This window comes from Mytilus californianus, unplaced genomic scaffold (genome assembly GCF_021869535.1).
Source record: "Mytilus californianus isolate M0D057914Y unplaced genomic scaffold, xbMytCali1.0.p SCAF_8, whole genome shotgun sequence".
NCBI lineage: Eukaryota > Metazoa > Mollusca > Bivalvia > Mytilida > Mytilidae > Mytilus > Mytilus californianus.
In genome coordinates this window covers 68248427-68269144 of record NW_026262734.1, presented here as the reverse complement: position 1 = coordinate 68269144, position 20718 = coordinate 68248427, and the positions used below count along the sequence as shown (strand labels likewise).

General features: G+C 33.1%; 2 protein-coding genes across 2 annotated transcripts in view; both read left to right on the top strand.

The window, feature by feature from the left end:
- The window catches only part of LOC127712999 (small G protein signaling modulator 1-like), a 361281-nt gene that overhangs the window by 166297 nt on the left and 174266 nt on the right, over positions 1-20718 (top strand). The window lies entirely within an intron of this gene.
- On the top strand, positions 9696-13831 carry LOC127713001 (ankyrin-3-like). The gene has a single exon (XM_052219590.1). It carries the CDS (start codon positions 9785-9787, stop codon positions 13094-13096), a length of 3312 nt encoding a protein of 1103 aa, XP_052075550.1. The 5' UTR covers positions 9696-9784; the 3' UTR covers positions 13097-13831.

Sequence of the window (20718 nt, the reverse complement as noted above, 5' to 3'; positions counted from 1 at the left end):
AAGACAAAAAAAAGTGACAAAGTATATTTTAACAAAACGCATTTGACTAGCAGATCGAACAACGGATGTCCTCAACCCTGCTGACTGCCATTGGCGATTGCCAAATAAAATGATCACCAGATGTAACAAAATGGATCTTAAATATTAATTCAATATCAAACAGAAAACAATAAACTTGCGGAAAAAATTGAATACCGCAAACGTGAGGTGCACAAATTGGTACACCAAATCCGGATATGGTACACCAAATCCGGATTTCGACAATTAATGTCTCTTTATTGATGTTAGGAATCGAAACGGTATTTGGAAGGCCATAATTTACCTCAATTTAGGATAGACTCTTGAATTTTGAAGAGTCGAAATAGGGTGAACGGATCATATAAACCCCAAGGCAAATATAATACAAGCCCAAACGAAAAAATATAAACAAGTCTAAATTGAAAACAACGTTCAAACCTATGAATGCGTTGGATAAAAACCGCAATTTTTATACGTATGCATGCAAAACAAATTTCCTGGTAAAGGGGTCGAAATACAGCACAAACAAAATTTTCAAGAAGACCAAAAAAGTGACAAAGTATATTTTAACAAAACGCATTTGACTAGCAGGTCTAACAACGGATGTTCTTAAACCCTGCTTACTGCCATTGTCGATTGCCAAATAAAATGATCACCAGATGAAACAAAATGGATCTTAAATATTAATTAATATCAAACAGAAAAAATAAACTTGCGGAATGGGTCTTCAATGCAGCGAGAAAATCCCGCACCCGGAGGTGGTCCTCAGCTGGCCCCTAAATAAAATTGTGTGCTAGTTCAGTGAAAATGGACGTCACACTGAACTCCAAAACATATAAATGAACTAAAATTAAAAAACATACTAGACTAACAAAGGCCAGAGGCTCCTGACTTGGGACAGGCGCAAAAATGCGGCCGGGTTAAACATGTTTTGTGAGATCTCAATCCTCCCCCTATACCTCTAGCCAATGTAGAATAAAGAAACACATAGCAATACGCACAGTAAAACTCAGTTTAAAAGAAGTCCGAGTCCGATGTCAGTATAGGTAACAAAAGAAACAAAGCAAAATGATAATGATACATAAATGAACAAAGGACTACTTGCAGTTACTGACATGCCAGCTCTAGACCTCAATTAAACTGATTTATGCCTTCATCATATGAAAATCAAGTACAATCCCTCTCGTTAGGGGTTTAGTATCATACCATCATAAAATATATGAGAAGAACATAACCCGTATCATGCCAACAACTGGTTTTAGAATGAATGTGTTTATTTCCAATGCAAAGACCCTATGAGTGAATCAATATTAATACCAAAATATGCAATCCTGAACGACTTGACAACAGTATCGTAACTATATCCTTTCCGAATAAGTCTGTTTAAAGGTTTAGTTAGCTTTTGAGGTTACCTAAAACCTTACAACAAAGCGCAAGTGTGAACCTTTACGAATTACAGGAGCTGTATATAAAACTCTTATCACTTAATCCGTTGGGTTTATATTTAAATTTGGCTGAATATGTTTTATCTATTATTAGTAATATTACTTTGCTTTTAACTAGATTTCAGTGACTGCAAGTTTTCCTCTATCGGTTCTTGATGTCTTCTGTCTGTTCATTTGTTCCTTTTACAGTTTGTACTAATGTTTTGCTATGGCACCACCATCTCCGGTTGAGCACTTACAAACAAATTAAACCCCGTTCCCTATTTCAACTCCGGCATTTTGAAGTCTGTCATATCTGTTTTATTCATTACGGTTGTTTGTATGCTTCTTTCACTGTTTTACATTATGCCATGTTGGGCCCTGTAAAGATTAACACGTGGCATGAATTTTTTTCAATGTTCGGTTAAATGTATAGTCATAAATACATATCTTGGACAAATTATGAGTAATTTTTGGAAGTTATATAGCGAAAGCATTTGTTATAGTTCTTTTAACTAGACAACTGATGAAAGACAGACGGTCAAAGACTAGCAAACAATTGTAATAACTTGCAAAATAATTTTCAAAACTGGAATAATTTCAGGAGAAGCTTCTTCGAATAGTTTTGACCTAACCTTAATGGTATGTCTTTTGAGAAACCTAGCTGAAATTCGCGTTGGAGATCTACTCCCGCTGCCATTAGACACGAGCGTCGCAGCTGATTTGTCTAGGATGAAATATTATAGAAATTTGGTAGCACACTGCGATGATGCAACACTATCTAACATAAAATTTCAAGAGATGTGGACTGATATTAGCCAGGTTATAATTGAAAGTTATTGAATTATTCTTAATTATTGTGAAAATTGTTAATGCATTGTAACATTAACATTTTTCCATCTCTACTCATTGTCTAGAAGTTAATTAAGATTTTTAACTATTATGTTTACTCATATTATTGTAATGTTTATTGGAACCTTTTCAATAAGCCAGACGGTTAAAATGATTTTAACCACAAGTGGGATAAATTTTCGCGCGCAATTAACCGTTATTGTAGATGATAGCGAATATGTTCTTATCCAGCCCAAAAGAGGGGCGAAAGATACCAGTGGGACATTCAAACTCATAAATTAAAAAATAAACTGACAACGCCATGGCTAAAAAGAAAAAGACAAACAGACAAACAATAGTACACAAAACAACACAACATAGAAATCTAAAGACTAAGCAACAAGAACCCCACCAAAAACACGGGGTGATCTCAGGTGCTCCAGAAGGATAAGCAGATCCTGCTCCACATGTGGCACCTGTCGTGTTGCTCTTGTTAGTACAAACCCGGTAACAAGTCTAGTTCGGTAGGTCACATTCGTGCAAAGGGGGCGGGATTTTCGTTACGACATTAGGAACATATCCTCTATCATCTGTCAAACGGATATTCGATAACGGTCAACCAACTCGTGATGGCGTCCGTAAAATCTAAAAAAAAATGGATGATTTCAACTTCACCATTTTGAACTCTTGATTTAATAGCTTCCTTGTGAACAGAATCCCTCTATCAAGGAAATCATGATAGGAAATACACGCCCTGGAATATTGTATCAATTTTGAAATATATACTCCATATGCAGGCGCTACTAGAATGTTGCTACATAGAAATGGAAAATTCACAGTTGGGAAGCTGAAATCATCTCTTTTGTCGTAACCTTTTGTTTTCAACCGTCCCTCATCGTCAATTTCTAAATGTAAGTCAAGATATGAGGCAGACTTAGCTGTATCTGTTGCATCCTTTATCTCAAGTTCGATTGGATAGATGCGTTCAACATAGTTACCAAATTTTGAATTATTTAGTGAGAGAACATCATCTATATAGCGGAAATAAAGTTAAAGGATACTGATAACTTCTTTTCTTTCTTCCTAAGAAGTTCCTGTATGAAGTCAGCTTCATAAGAATAAATTAACAAGTCGGCAAGAAAAGGGTCACAGTTGGTGCCCATGGGATTGCCGATTGTTTGTTGAAAAACACGTCCTCCAAACGTAACAAGTATGTTGTCAATCAAGGAATCAAGCATCTTGATAATGTCAGTTTCAGAGAATTTTTTGTTTGAAACAGAGTGGTTTTTTTACAAAGTAGGATTTATCCCTCCATAAGACAAGATACTTATATCTACGATTGCCATTCTTTTTAATGAAACAAAGCAATACCAACTCTTTCAATTTGTCTTTTAGTTTGGAATGGGATATACTTGTGTAAAGTGTAGAAAAGTCAAATGTTTTAATACTATTGCAAGATGAAAGAGTCTTAGATTGTATGTACTCTAAAAGATCTTTAGAATTTTTTAGTATACACATCTGATTCACGCCACCTCTAGAATAGACAGTTTCACAATAACTTTGAAGCCCGGCTTTGATTGCTGATAAAATGGATATTAATAATTTAGAAAGAGGTTTCATGGAGCACTTGGAAGACACAGCAATATACCGTTGTTTGTAAGGACACTAATGTAGTTTAGGTATCCAATACAGTGATGGAAGATCCAGTTCTTCATCTTTGGTTGAAGTTCCATAGGAACATAGAACAGACCTATGAGGATTTCGTTTTTAGTAAGTATCGTGGGGGTATATGTTGAGTTTCCGAGTGAATTGTCAATACCTAATTCATTTATCAAGCAGTTTATGTAATGTGATTTACACAAAAAAAAACGATCTGTTTGGGGCTTTATCTGCGATGATATATTTGTCATGGAGGTAGGACAAGTGTTTTTTGCAACATTTCGGTCTTTAAAGATTGATGTAGCCTGGGTATTGATAAACCCATTTCGTTTCTTAATTCTGATTTGTATCAACGACCTCACAGCCTTTAATCCATTCGGAAAGAGTATCTACGTCTTCTTTCTCGCGTTGAACCCATTGCCTGGCATAATCCTCGATTGAATCCATCAGTATTTTGAAGTTGTGTTTCCAATTGATATGTTGAACCTTTGATAACACATTTCGCAGGGAACTGTTGTTGACAATGTTGAGGTCACCGGTAATAACGTGGCCAGCCGGATTATATATGAATTAGGGAACTAGCACAAGTGTAATCAGGAGGTTTAGACTTGAAGTCGTCAATATTGAGATCCTGCAACACGTGTTTGTAATAGAAAATTTTAGTTGCAATTGGTTTGGTATAAGTATAAGAAATGATTGGTACAGACTGATCTTTAAAATAGGGAGGTATTTTATATTGCCTAAGTTACGTTCCAAGAAACAATAAAAAAACAAATTGCAGAAACATATACGATGAAATTGCCTTATAATTTTGTTTTAGAATAGAAGACAAATTGCAGCAAGGCCATTTTCGTTTTAAGTAGGTTATTAGTGGTGACCTCCTGCTGTTGTCTGTTCTATGGTCGGGTTGTTGTCTCTTTGACACATTCCCCATTTCCATTCTCAATTTTATTTTATAGTACTAGTATCGATATAGCAACCGTAATTTTACACCATATCTATAAAACAAAAATCAAAAGCCTTTTTGAAAAATTCTAAAGAAATAAAATTCTATATGTTTCAATTTTTTCACTGTATTGCAATTGTTCATGTGTGAAAATAAAAATTTACATTATACTCATACATCCAGTCACAGCGCTCTAAAGCTAAGTTACTTCAACTAGAAGGGTACACCTCAGGCAATCGAATGCAAGGAAAATAAAATAGTTCTATTTTCTCTGGAGGAAACTCGAAAGAAGGTAAATATTTCTTGCCTCATGGCGCTACTGCATTTCATTTTTACGAAATCTGAAACCCGCTCCAAAAACGTCAGAATTCCAAAAATATAAGTCTTAGTGACATGGGCTCTCGGTCATTAAACTTTACTCAATACTCGAACTACAGAATTTGTGCTCGAAACACCAAATCCAGGATTTTCATTAGTTAATTTATGAGTCTGAGTTCGAAAATCGTGCTTGAAAGTTTTATGATCGCAAGGCTTGAGGTTGAGATATAATGGTCTACTTAAGAACAGGCGTTGACAAATACCAATATGCAAGGTTACCATGACCTTTCCACTTATTAGATGAACTCTGAAATATCAAAGTTCGAGTAAAAGTAAATCGTGGAAAATGCTAGGAATTAACCCGCAACATGTTTCTATTTTGACAAAAATTCACAACTCTAAGGGAGATAACCTCCATCGAAGGTACCGGAATGTCATTAGTGACCATTGGAAAGTCGTAATAACATAATGATTTCACCATTGACCTCGATAACTTGTCATCTTAATAGATGCAAAATCTCATAATTAACCCTGACTTTTTCACCTAAACTCGGAAAACCATGATCATCGTAGAAAAAAGTGGAATTGGTTGAAAAATCAAGCCGCTTCCGTTATACATCTTGACATATAAGCTAATACACCTTCGTAAATTTTAGGACTTATCGTAAGTTAATATATCTTAGATATCAGGCTTCAAATTTTGTACGCATGACGCGCGTTTCATATACACAAGACTCATCAGTGACACTTGAGTCAGCAAAGTTAACAAGACCAAATATAGTACAATGGTGAAAAGCTCTGAGTACCCAAAATTCAGATAGTTTTGGCAAAATACAGCTACGGTAATCTACTCCTGGGGTAGAACATCTTTAGTATTTAAAAAAATCCAAAGTGTTTTGAACAATTGATTTATAATTATGATCACATCAATGATAATTCATGTCAAAACAATATATCATAACTCAAAAAATTATTAGTCGTGGATTCCTTAATATTCAATCGACGGGATAAAGGTGTGAGGCCAAGTTTTGTTTATTTTTGCGTCACTTTCAGCAACCGTCGCTTTACCTTGACTATTTTTTATGACGAAGGAAGATATAATATCCATAGTCAACAAACTACTTTCGCCAGGGAAACTATCAATCCTTGTTGAATAATTTCACAGTTGAACACGCCTCGTCAGGAGCTTAGTTCGAAATCGCAACATCAGAGTTAAAAAGCTAGAGATCACTGTTCACCATCTCTTCCCCCTTTTAACATTTGACGTCAAGATTCCCTTTATCAATCTGAATATTTTCAGAAAAGTATCTTTAAATCATACACATTAAGGAGGACATTATTTTACAGGCTGTTGTACGTCTAGGTGGTATCGACTTTCAACAAAAATGTAATGATCTAAAAGTGTCCACGCTAGACAAAAATGATATGGAAATATTGAACGAGTTCAGAAATAATGAGAGGTCAAACAATCCAATTTCAATAGGCTTTCAAGGTATGTAAATTTGTTCTAAAGATTGCTTGTTTTTCTTTTACTGATAGCCTGTGTATAATATATTAGGCTTGGCAACTATATATTAATAAATGAAAGGAAGTTTAGAGAAATATTTTAAGTTTATTAAACGAAAAATACCAGTATACGTTTTTGTTATCACTTGGTGTCCGTCGTCCGTCGTCTGTCGTCGCTGATTTTTTTGTAAAGATTTGCTCATTCTGAACAAATTTAAATAAACCTCAAAATGAATTTATCCTGAAGGTGTCTTAATTGTGCTTTGTTCATAATACCACTGTTTGTTAATCAATATGGCCGCCATGGCAGAAAAAAGAACAAAAGGGTGAAATACAAGTAATGTCTATCTTGAAAATTATAATAGAGACCAAGAAATCAGAAATATTGAACTGATAGAAAGAAATTGTGAACAGTATACATTATCAGAATTAAAAGGTCTTTTAAAATTTAATGATAACAGGTACCATTAATGTTATCACTATTTCACTATATAGAAACCCATCATAGATACCAGGATTACAATGTTGTACGGCAGACGCCTATTCGTATACAATAAGACTCATCAGTGACGCTCGAATAATAAAAGTTAAAAAAGCCAAAAAATTTATTAGGAGTTATTTTCATGAAATTAAATTTTACAACAAATAAAGCACTGCTTTTAATTATCATAAAAATTGTTTAACCTCATTAAAAAATATCAGATTTATTAAGATAGAAAATGTAGATATGTATTTACAAGATCTATTGTGAATTGACTTTCTATTCACGTTATTGCCCAACAACACTAACACTTAACACCTAAAACGACAATAAAAGGTTACGATAAAATAAACATGATACATTTTAAAAATATAAAATATAGTACATCGGGAGAATTGGACAGGAACAAAATAATCATTATGGTTAAAACTAAAAATTATCCAAACCTGTCAGAAGATGCATTATAGGAGATGTAACCATTTAATATTGATTTGAATGAATCGTTTTTTTCTTTCTGATATAATCCTGGAACAAAGATTGAGAAAAATTCTAAACAACAAATTTGTGAAAAACAAATAATTTTAGATCTACAAATTCATTGGTTATAATATTTGATGATTGGCTATCGCAGGAGTTGAAGCATTTGGAAATTTTAATTCATGAGCAAGAGGCCGATGAATTACCTACTGCAATGATATATGTGGTTTCTCTAAAATCCCATTTCTTCAACGTAGGCTGATCAGTACAAAGGACTGGAATTTCCAGCATAGGCACTTGTCTACAGCACCGGTCAGATACAAGTACATTGCTCTTGATCGTGTAGGTGGATCTCTAAAATAATGTGTATCCTTCATTTAGATAAAAATGTGCGGTTTGTGGTGGGGTTTGTGTTGCTCAGTCATTTTTTTTTATGTATTGTTTTGTATACTATTGTTTATTTTTTTGGCGAAGTCAATGTATCTTCGACTTATGAGTTCGCATGTCCCTTTGATATCTTCATCTCTGATTTTTTCGAATGATTTGGATAGCCATTCTAAAATGAGGAAATGTTTGATTATGGCGTAAATGTTGCTTTGCAACAGAACACCTGTGTATCCTCAAAGAGTTATTTTTAACGCAAAATCAGCTTGTAAGCAGACACCCTTTTTTCGCATGGGTTTTATTAGTGTTATACTATTTTGACAAAAATGAACTTGCTATAGAAAGATACACATAGGCTCGAAACAAATCTGAACAATCTATAAGTTGGCTCATTTCGTAACCAAATGTTCCTGATGCAAAAACGGTCTACATTTTTTCGCAAAATCAGTCAAAGTTATGAATTGCTTTATACAAGATTACAATATCATGACATAAAGATACTAACATATCATATAAAATGAACACACACTTGTTACGACTAAAATGATAATTTAACAAAATGAAGTTTATACAAATTTCTTTAATCACTCACAGACATAAATATTTAAAAAGTCCAAAATTATGCATACTGTATAGTACACTAATTTAAGTCACTTCTGAATGAACTAATATAAACTTTAGATAATCAATATCAACTTTATATAATCAATATATAAATTAGATTAAATGTTTCATTAAATGGATATGATGGTCATTTGACTAATATTTCTCAAACTTAAGTGCCAGTATTGACCTTAATGAACGTTTTTTCTTGCATCATGAAATTATTCGAAAGCTGTCAACAGGAACTATTTTTTTTAAGCCATAGGTTGGCAAAATGTGTCATTAGAAATGGCAAGGAAAGCTAAACAGGCTCAGACAAGGCTTTAACCATGGGTTCATTGTTAAAATATATAACTTCATTATAAATTTGTTGGTCACGTTGCTTATTCCGCGTGTTTCAGTGAGAAACGGATACGAAGCAAAACACTGCCTTAAATATGTGTTTAATTTACGTGTATTTTAATTCTGGAATACGTCTGTTTTCCAAAGAAAGTTTGAAATATGTGTATTCATGCCTGAAAATTAAGATAACAATTCTGACGAATTATTATTTTTTATTTTGGCTGAAAAAAAATCTACTTTAATTTTAACTGTTGATTAATGAATACCAAATTTGAAGCTTGAGTTCTACCTAACAGTTCCTGCATAATCTTACATAGTTTGGTAGATTAATTTAGAACATGTTTTAATTATTTCTCATATTTTGAAGAGATGCTTGACAATATAATCGCTGAAATATTAAGGAAACGATTATAAGGAAAAAAGATTTTTATTTGTTTGCAGAAAAATAGTTTGATTTATGATTGTTGAAAAATCTATTACAATTTTGAAGTTTTAATTCTACCAAATAATTCTTGCAAAATCTTAAATCATTAATAAGGTAAGATATATTGAACCCGTACTACTTATTTGTCATATTTTGTAGAGGTGATTGACCATTTAATCGATGCATGGAAGATACTTGATAAGCATGTGGTCGAAACATCAGCTATTCAACATCTTAAAGAACTCGCCACAACTGCAGATACCATAACAGTGATTGGTTCTCCCGGCTGCGGAAAAACAACTGCTTTGCATCATATTGCACTTCAATTGCATCTTTATCAAGATTATGACATTATTGATAGTCATGATCCCATGGATTTGAGAAATTATTTTAACCCTGAAAGGAAACAGATATTTGTCTTCGATGATGTTTATGGAAAATATATGTCAGAACAGACGAAAATTGAAACTTGGTCGAGAGTTTCAGAGCAGATAACCAAGATCTTGCAAAAAAACACTGTTAAGATTTTTTCATCATGTAGATCACACATATATAATCAAATTGAAAAAGACGATAATATCATTTGCAGAAATGTTTGTGATTTGTTGTCAGATGAACACATTTTAACTGTTGATGAAAGGGTCCTTATTGCAGGGAAATACCTTCCTGAATATACTGTTGCTTCCCTTATGCTAACAGAATACTTTAATGAATATGACTTTTTCCCGCTCCTATGTAAGCTTTCTGCTAACAAAACATCAAGTGATATTGAAAAGTTATTTTCTAGACCAGTTGATTTTGTCCGACAAGAGTTACATTCTATGATGAAGCTGAGTGATCAAACAACTGCAGCTACGTTATTTTTATTTGTAATTTACAACAACTGTTTAACAAAAGAACATGTATGTAGAACGTCTGCAATCAGATCCATTTTACATGCTTTGTCAGAGGAGTTTAAAATTCCCTCTGTTTTTTCTATCAAGATAGTGAAACGTCAATTAGAGTTTTTAATGAAGTCTTACGTCATTGAAACTGAAAATAAGTACAAAGTTATTCATGATAAAATCTTCGATATTATTATTTCTTTTTTTGGGCAGTTCATGTTTGATCTCGTAATTGCGTACGCTCATCCAGATGTAATACGTGATCGTTTCCAATTTGACTCTATAGGAGCGCCCTTAAGAGAAAATATGATTATTGTATCTGCTGAAAAGGAAGAAGACTATCTTGAACGTTTGTGCACAGATATGAACAAAGGCAATGTTGAAAATGTATTTTTAAATCGCCAGTTACAATACCAGTTATTTCGAACAAAACTTATTTCATGGTTTGAAAAGAAAAAAGCCGATCTAGCAGGGCCAATGTCAATGCATTCAAACAAGAAGTCTTCTCCATTGCTGATAATGACAAAACAAGGATACTGCGATATGATCCGTATGTTAATAGATATGAATTTGAATATAAACGTGTGTGATGAATATCAAAGAACACCATTATTTATATCATGTTGGGAGGGAAATGTAGACGCAGTTGATTTACTATTAAACAACAAATGTAACCCTGATCTTTGTAACAAATATGGCATGTCTACTCTGTATGTTGCATCGTGGATGGGGTTTCGGCCTATTGTTAAGTTGCTGTTAGAAAGTAAATGCAATATGGATAATGATGGACACAAAAATTGGAACCCACTACGAATTGCTGCAAATTCAGGATACAACAATGTAGTCGAATTATTGTTAACACACAATTGTTTTCATATTCCTAGTATGTTTGACCTTAAATTACCTTTTTGCATTACTCTCTTGCAGAAACATTTACAAATGGCAAAATATATTTTAAGACCTGCTTGTTGTTCAGATACCTGTACCAAGTATAGTAAGTCAATATTAAGCATTGTTTTGCACAAGATGCATGCAATGCTTTTTAAATCTTTTATTGAACCTTTAAATGAGAAAGATATAGAACAGTGTTTCAAAAATGATTTAATTCAAAGACATGTTTTAACATTATTATCAATGCACAAGTGTTATTCTGTGTGTTGTGATAAAATTTTTACAGAGTATAAACTGTCCTTTTTAATTTCCACAACATGTGAATATGAAGATGCTGTTTCACTGCTGTTGACCGGTCAAATTCATGCAGGAAATTTTTGTCAAGATGAAATGTCACCTCTAATACTTGCTTTGGCAAATGAAAACATCTTAAATATGTTATTGAAAAAAGACTTCCTTCAAGTTTGTAAGTCCCATCAACGTCTTTTCTGTAAAGCAGCCTCGCAAGGATTTGTTCAAACTGTCAAGTTATTATTAAAGTATAATGTAAATCCTAATGATTGTAATAACTCAGGCGAGTCACCACTTTACTTGGCAATTAAATATGATAATATGGGTATCGCCAAACTGTTGATTCATAATAAGGTCGATCTAAACATTGTTAATGCAAATAGAAACTCTGCATTGTTTCTTGCGTCAGCTAAATGCCATACTGAAATAGTCAAACTATTGCTAGAACACAAGTGTGATCCAAACATTGTCAATGAAAACAGCAACTCTGCATTGTATGTTGGGTCAGCTAAAGGACATACCGAAATAGTTAAACAATTGCTAAAACACAAGTGTGATGCAAACATTGTTAATGAAAACAGCAACTCTGCATTATTTGTTGCGTCAGATAGCGGACATACTGAAATAGTCAAACTATTGCTAGAACACAAGTGTGATCCAAACATTGTCAATGAAAACAGCAACTCTGCATTGTATGTTGGGTCAGCTAAAGGACATACTGAAATTGTCAAACAATTGCTAAAACACAAGTGTGATCCAAACATTGTTAATGAAAACAGCAACTCTGCTTTGTATGCTGCGTCAGTTAAAGGACATACTGAAATAATCAAATTATTGTTAAAACACAAATGTGATCCAAACGTTGTTAATGAATATAGCAACTGTGCATTGTTTGCCGCGTCAGCTAAAGGACATACTGATATAGTCAAACTATTGCTAGAACACAAGAGTGATGCAAACGTTGTTAATAAAAACAGCAACTCTGCATTGCATTTTGCATCAGATAAAGGACATACTGAAATAGTCAAACTATTGCTAAAACACAAGTGTAATCAAAACATTGTCAATGAAAACAGCAAATCTGCATTGTTTGTTGCGTCATCTAAAGGACATATTGAAATAGTCAAACTATTGCTAGAACACAAGTGTGATCCTAACATTGTCAATAAAGACAGGAAATCTGCATTGTTTGTTGCGTCAGCTAAAGGACATACTGAAATAGTCAAACTATTGCTAGAACACAAGTGTAATCCGAACATTATTAATGGACATGGTTCATCTGCATTGTTTGTTGCGTCAGGTGAAGGACATACTGAAATAGTCAAACTATTGCTTGAGCACAAGTGTGATCCAAACTTTATCAATGAACATGGATCATCTGCATTGTTTGTTGCGTCAGGTGAAGGACATACTAAAATAGTCAAACTATTGCTAGAGCACAAGTGTGATCCAATCATTGGTAATGAAAACAGCAAATCTGCATTGTTTGTTGCGTCATCTAAAGGACATCATGAAATAGTCAAAATATTGCTAGAGCACAAGTGTGATCCAAACTTTATTAATGAACATGGATCATCTGCATTGTTTATTGCATCACGTGAAGGAAGGACTTACTGAAATAGCCAAAATATTACTAAAACACAAACTTGATCCAAACATTGGAAATGAAAACAGTAATTCTGCATTGTTTTTTGCGTTATCTAAAGGACATATTGAAATAGTTAAACTATTGCTAGAATACAAGTGTGATCAAAACATTTTTAATGAAAACAGCTACTCTGGATTGTTTTTTGCGTCATCTCAAGACCATATTGAAATAGTAAAACTATTCCTAGAACAAAAGTGTGATTAAAAAATTGTCAATGAAAACAGCTACTCATCATTGTTTTTTGTTTCATTTAAAGGACATATTGAAAAAGTCAAACTATTGCTAGAACACAAGTGTGATCCAAACATTGTCAATGAAAACATCAACTCTGCATTGTATGTTGGGTCAGCTGAAGGACATACTGAAATAGTGAAACAATTCTTAGAACACAAGTGTGATTCAAACATTGTAAATAAAAACAGCAACTCTGCATTATTTCTTGCGTCAGATAGCGGACATAATGAAATAGTCAAACTATTGCTAGAACACAATTGTGATCCAAACATTGTCAATGAAAATAGCAACTCTGCATTGTTTATTTGGTTAGCTAAAGGACATAACGAAACAGTCAAACAATTGCTAAAACACAAGTGTGACCCAAATATTATTAATAAGACAGCAATACTGTATTGTATGTTGCGTTAGCTAAAGGACATACTGAAATAGTCAAACTATTGCTAAAAGACAAGTGTGATCCAAATGTTGTCAATGTACAAAGCAACTCTGCATTGCATTTTGCGTCAGTTAAAGGACATACTGAAATAGACAAATTATTGCTAGAACACACCTGTGATCCAAACATTCTTAATGAAAACAGCAACTTTGCATTGATTGCTAAGTCATTTTAAGGACATACTGAAATAGTCAAACTATTACCAGAACACAAGTGCGATCCAAACATTGTTAATTATAACAGTAACTCTGCATTGATTGCTGTGTCATTTAAAGGACATACTGAAATAGTCAAACTTTTGCTAGAACACAAGTGCGATCCAAACATTGTCAATAAATGCAGAAAATCTGCATTGCTTCTTGCGTCAAGAAGCGGAAATATTGAAACAGTCAAACTTTTGCTTGATCACAAGTGTGATCCAGACATTGTATTTAAATACAAAAACTCTGCATTGCTTGTTGCGTCAAGTACCGGAAATATTGAAATAGTCAAACAATTGTTAGAACACAGGTATGATCCAAACTTTGTAAATGAAAACAGCAACTCTGCATTGTATTTAGCGTCAGCTGAAGGACATACTGAAATAGTGAAACAATTCTTAGAACACAAGTGTGATTCAAACATTGTTAATGAAAACAGCAACTCTGCATTATTTCTTGCGTCAGATAGCGGACATAATGAAATAGTCAAACTATTGCTAGAACACAATTGTGATCCAAACATTGTCAATGAAAACAGCAACTCTGCATTGTATATTTGGTTAGCTAAAGGACATACCGAAACAGTCAAACCATTGCTAAAACACAAGTGTGATCCAAATATTATTAATAAGACAGCAATACTGTATTGTATGTTGCGTTAGCTAAAGGACATACTGAAATAGTCAAACTATTGCTAAAAGACAAGTGTGATCCAAATGTTGTCAATGTACATAGCAACTCTGCATTGCATTTTGCGTCAGTTAAAGGACATACTGAAATAGACAAATTATTGCTAGAACACAACTGTGATCCAAACATTCTTAATGAAAACAGCAACTTTGCATTGATTGCTAAGTCATTTTAAGGACATACTGAAATAGTCAAACTATTGTTAGAACACAAGTGCGATCCAAACATTGTTAATTATAACAGTAACTCTGCATTGATTGCTGCGTCGTTTAAGGGACATACTAAAATAGTCAAACTATTGCTAGAGCACAAGTGTGATCCAAACTTTATTAATGAACATGGATCATCTGCATTGCTTATTGCGTCACGTGAAGGAAGGACTTACTGAAATAACCAAAATATTACTAGAACACAAACTTGATCCAAACATTGGAAATGAAAACAGTAATTCTGCATTGTTTTTTGCGTTATCTAAAGGACATATTGAAATAGTCAAACTATTCCTAGAATACAAGTGTGATCAAAACATTTTTTATGAAAACAGCTACTCTGGATTGTTTTTTGCGTCATCTCAAGACCATATTGAAATAGTAAAACTATTCCTAGAACAAAAGTGTGATTATAACATTGTCAATGAAAACAGCTACGCATCATTGTTTTTTGTTTCATCTAAAGGACATATTGAAAAAGTCAAACTATTGCTAGAACACAAGTGTGATCTAAACATTGTCAATGAAAACAGCAACTCAGCATTGTATGTTTGGTCAGCTAAAGGACGTACCGAAACAGTCAAACAATTGCTAAAACACAAGTGTGATCCAAATATTATTAATAAGACAGCAATACTGTATTGTATGTTGCGTTAGCTAAAGGACATACTGAAATAGTCAAACTATTGCTAAAACACAAGTGTGATCCAAACATTATTAATGAAAATGCAGAGTTGCTATGTACATTGACAACGTTTGGATCACGTTAAGGACATACTGAAATAGTCAAACTATTGCTAGGATGCAAGTGTGATCCTAACATTGTCAATGAAAACAGGAATTCCACATTGTTTATTCCATCACGTGAAGAACATACTGAAACAGTCAAACTTTTCCTAGAACAAAACTGTGATCCTAACATTGTCAATGAAAACAGGAATTCTTCATTGTTTTTGCCTCAGCTAAAGGACATACTGAAATAGTCAAACTCTTACTAAAACACATGTGTGATCCAAATATTATTAATGAACACAGCATGGTTTTTGCATCACGCGAAAGACATACTGAAGTCGTCCAAATATTGCTACAACACAAGTAAGAGTGATCCTAAAATTGTCAATGAAAACAGGAACTCTACATTGTTTTTGTTTCAGCTATAGGACATACTGAAATAGTCAAACAATTGCTTGAACACAAGTGTAATCCAAACTTTTTTAATAAAAAAACCAAATCGGCATTGTGTGTTACGTCAGTTGAATGCCATACCTATCGACAACAATGGACTAATTAAAAAAGGTGTTGATTGTATTGTAAAATTGTATGGTTAAATGGCTTCACATTTCACATGAAGGATTCTTTTAAAACATTGATAGAAACATTTTGTTTTTAAGTGAGTACTTTACAATCGTTTTAGCGACGCATGTGGATGGAGCATAATGTTTCGTCTCAACCTCTTTTAAAAGATGATCCGGAAATAAAACTGTTTTCATGAATCAAAATATCAAAACTAAGAAACATTTCTGACTCTAGTCTTTATCATTCTACAAGACGGGAAGTATCCAATACAACTATTGAATATACATCCCGTGTTGCCAGAAGTCAAAGAGTTATATTGCAATTGTACAGTATCTTTTGTAAAAGTAAATATTTGTTATTAATGAGTGTTTTTTATTACAAAGGAGATAAAAAAATAGATATGTAGAATTATGTTTGATTTTTGCAAACAGAATTTTTTGTTAGTAAGAAGGGATATTTTAATATTGTTTTTGTTGAGGTGGTGAAAAAGAAAATTGACCAGCGGGAAACCCTGATCAACATATTGTAAATAAATACAGCAAATCTGCATTATTAGTTGCGTCAGATAAAAGACATACTGAAATAGTCAAACTATTGCTAGAACACAAGTGTTATCCAAACGTTGTTAATGAGAACAACAACTTATACTGTTTGTTGCTACAGATGACGAACTTATGTGGTCCAAACACTGATAATGAACGCAGCACCGCTTTATTGCTTTATTGTGTGTTATTGTATGTCAGGCGAAGGACATACTAAAATAGTCAATAATTTGCTTTAGGCATTTTGTTTTTTTAATAAGACAGTAATGTTAGAAATTTACACATTGTGATTGAAATTCAGCGTTTATCTTTACAGTAACAAAAAGTTCAAAAGAAAGGACTCTTTGGTAACAGAATCACATTTTATGAAAGGTTTTGTTATAGGGATAAAAATCTAATTTCCAAAACCTATTTTTTAAAGGAGGTGATGCCACCCACGTCATCGACTTTTTTCAGACTGCAACTTTATTAATATTGTAATGGAAAATAAGATAAGTGGTCCTTAACCTTTTGTTGAACGTATATACATGTAAATGTACATATAGAAGGATTAATTCTATAATCCTATTTGAATAAAAAAAAATTCGTATGTTTATTTGATATATATTTCAGGTGTGTACAAATATATTTTGCATACAACCTATTAAGTAGTTTCTATGTTATAAAGGTCAGAATAATGTGCATCGCAGTTTAACGTCATATAAATAATCATGTCACTGTGCCAAGCTCATTAATGCGTATTCAATCCCTTTTAATGTGTACCCTTGTTTCACGTTTCCGTACCGATACATTGCACTCATCTCTAATATTCATAGAGAGCAGAGAGTGTGCATCAAATGTAACATATTAGAAAATGAAAAACATTTTTTATTTGATTGCGAATTAAAACTTATTGTTTAAAGTTTACATGGCAATAAATATTTGAATTTGAATTGTTATATAGCAATATAGACATTAAGTGTATGTTATGTATTTATCCTGTAATCAATTCAACGACTTCATAGTTTCTTTTTTAATGCTTCATAGTTTCTTTTTTAATGCTTCATAGTTTCTTTTTTAATGTGTATTCATTTTAGAATGAGAATGTTATTTTAATAGATTTTTTAGGGGACTTTCATACTTACTAGGGATATGTTTACCTTGTCTTTTGATTTTATTTTTTTTTATGTTTATGTTTATGTTAGTGTTTTTGGTAATAATATATTTTATCGCTATTGATGAAATTTTCCTTTGATCTTACTGACTGATAATTTCCTTTCTCAGCACAGTAGAGTGATATGAAAAATTATCACAAGAAACTAAGGGCGCACGTGCCGTTGTCAATGAAATTAACAACGTCGTCATAGGTAAAATAGCGATAAACAGATTATCATTGGTCATCTCAACTCGATTGCTTTTATCACATTCGCCGTACCGGCTCAAGCGAGAAAATCAATCTCGTTGAGATGACCGACGATAAATGTCACAAATCTGTTAAAATGATTCAATGTCTTAATATGTCTTAAATGTTTGTTTTATTTCCTTTGGCTAAATGTTGTTGTTTTCTACATTTACTTTGCCTTATACATGTATTAATTTATTACAAAAAGCCATGTAAATAAACACGAATACCCTCGTTTTACTATTTTCAAATTAAACAATGTGAAGTATTCTGGTCTGTGTGTCTGTTTGTTTGTCTGTTTTACCCTTTTAATATAAATTAATACAGATTATTAAGAATGTTTGTTATTCCTATCGTAAGATTGCTTGTTTGCAATACGCATGCATTATTTTATGCAATGCAACTCATATTTTAACTACCGGTAAAAGAGGGACGAAAAATACCAAAGGGATATACAAACACATAAGGCGAAAACAAATATGTCAGTCAAACAACACAATAAAAACCAAAAGTCATTCAGAGGTTAACACACGGTCTACAAAACCAGACAAGTATATTGAAAATTATATGTCAAGCTATAAATCGAGGATGAGTGTAGATTTGTAGACACGAATAAGACACCAACACTCAAACAACACAATAAACCAAAAGTTATTCAGAGGTTAACATACGGACTTCAACACCAGACGTGTGCATTTGCAATACTAGTATGTCAAGCTTTAAATCGGCCGTGAGTCTAGATGTATACACACAAATGAGACAACAACACACAAAACCAAAAAGTCATTCAAAGGTTATCCTACAGTCTTCAACCCCAGAAACGTGAGTCTACAGAAATTGTATACAAAATTAGCAGAGACTATCAAATATTTTTTCATCCATACCGATATCTACGTATATCAACGACAACAAGAACAGACAACTAGTATTCTATAGATGTTTACATCTTGTCCATGCAATTGGATTAGAATACCAGATTTTGAATAAAAAAAGGTGTAATGTCAATAGACATAAGTCCACATTGTAAACAATGACCAAAATCAAAAACCAGAAATCGTAAAGTAATGGGAAACCACATTCTGACTATTGAAATGATACCAATGCAACAAATATATAATAAAGAGATGTGGTATGATTGCCAATGAGACAACTATCTACCAGAGTCCAAAATGACGCGGATTTACGCATCTATATTTCGCCTTCAACAGTTGGCAAAACCTATACAAAATTGTCAGCTATAAAATGGCCTGATATGACAAAATGTAAAACCTCCCCATTCTATTGAATAATTAGGATTTGTAATATCAAGAAGCTTTGTCACGAAGCCCCTTATGTATCCAAGTACTAAATTAGTACATCCTTGGCCTTAAAGTTTTTCGTTTGAGCGTCTCTGGTGAAGGTAAATCCGGAAAGCGTTTCGAATGTAACCAGATTTATATAGTGTTATTTTCATATTTATTTAGTACTTGGTCGATACCACAGCTACTCTCCGAGATTATCATCAGCTTAGTAGTATGTGTTTAGTACTGAATCGATTTATAACATACCTTTCTTAAATGCTCTGTTAGAAATGTAAACATTTTTTAGAAATAAAATCTAACTCCCTCTAAAAAAGTTAACCATAGGTGGATTTTGGCAGGTGTGCTATAAAATCAAATTGTTGATATTACAATAATATTTTTGTACATGCAGGAATGACCATGAAGAACAGTTAAATACATCCGTCTTCATGAATAATCTTTAATCAGATAGCCTGCAGTATTCAACTTTATACATGCCTGTACCAAGTCAGGAATATGACAGTTGTTATCCATTCGTTTGATGTGTTTGAACTTTTGATTTTGCCATTTGATTGGGGACTTTCCTTTTTGAATTTTCCTCGGAGTTCAGTATTTTTGTGATTTTACTTTTTATTATCCTAAGGGTAAAATTTAATTCCAGAACCTTAATTATAGACAATTTTTACATAGTTTATCGTACACTAAAGACCAAGTTTCGTTCTGCTATTATTTTTATTTGGAACCCCAAGAGCCCATTACCGCATGGTCAAAAACCAATTTCGACATGATAGCCTGAAATGCATTTTTATTCATTCTGGCACCAGGTCAAATAGAAAAATTTTATAACCTTTGGCACAGTTTTTATGGTGTGGAAACAATTTGAGAACTATCGGTGGTTTGTTTTTAAGGGGGGTGCCTTTATGGTCATGTCCACAAAGGTTGCATGAACATTCCATTAATACAAATAAGAAGATGTGGTATGAGTGCCAATGAGACAACTCTCCATCCAAGTCACAATGTTTAAAAAGTTAACAATTTTAGGTCAGAGTTCGACCTTCAACAAGGAGCCTTTTGCTCATACCGAACATCAAGCTATAAAGGACCCCGAAATGACAAGTGTAAAACAATTCATAAAGGAAAACCAACAGTTTAATCTATATAACAAACGAGAAACGAAACACACTTATGAACCACACCAACAAACGACAACCACTGAACAACAGTCTCCTGACATTACAACATAAAAAGACACAATATAAAATATCAATTGACATGGCTAAACTCGATCAAAAAGACATTTAAACAAAAACAAGTAAACAT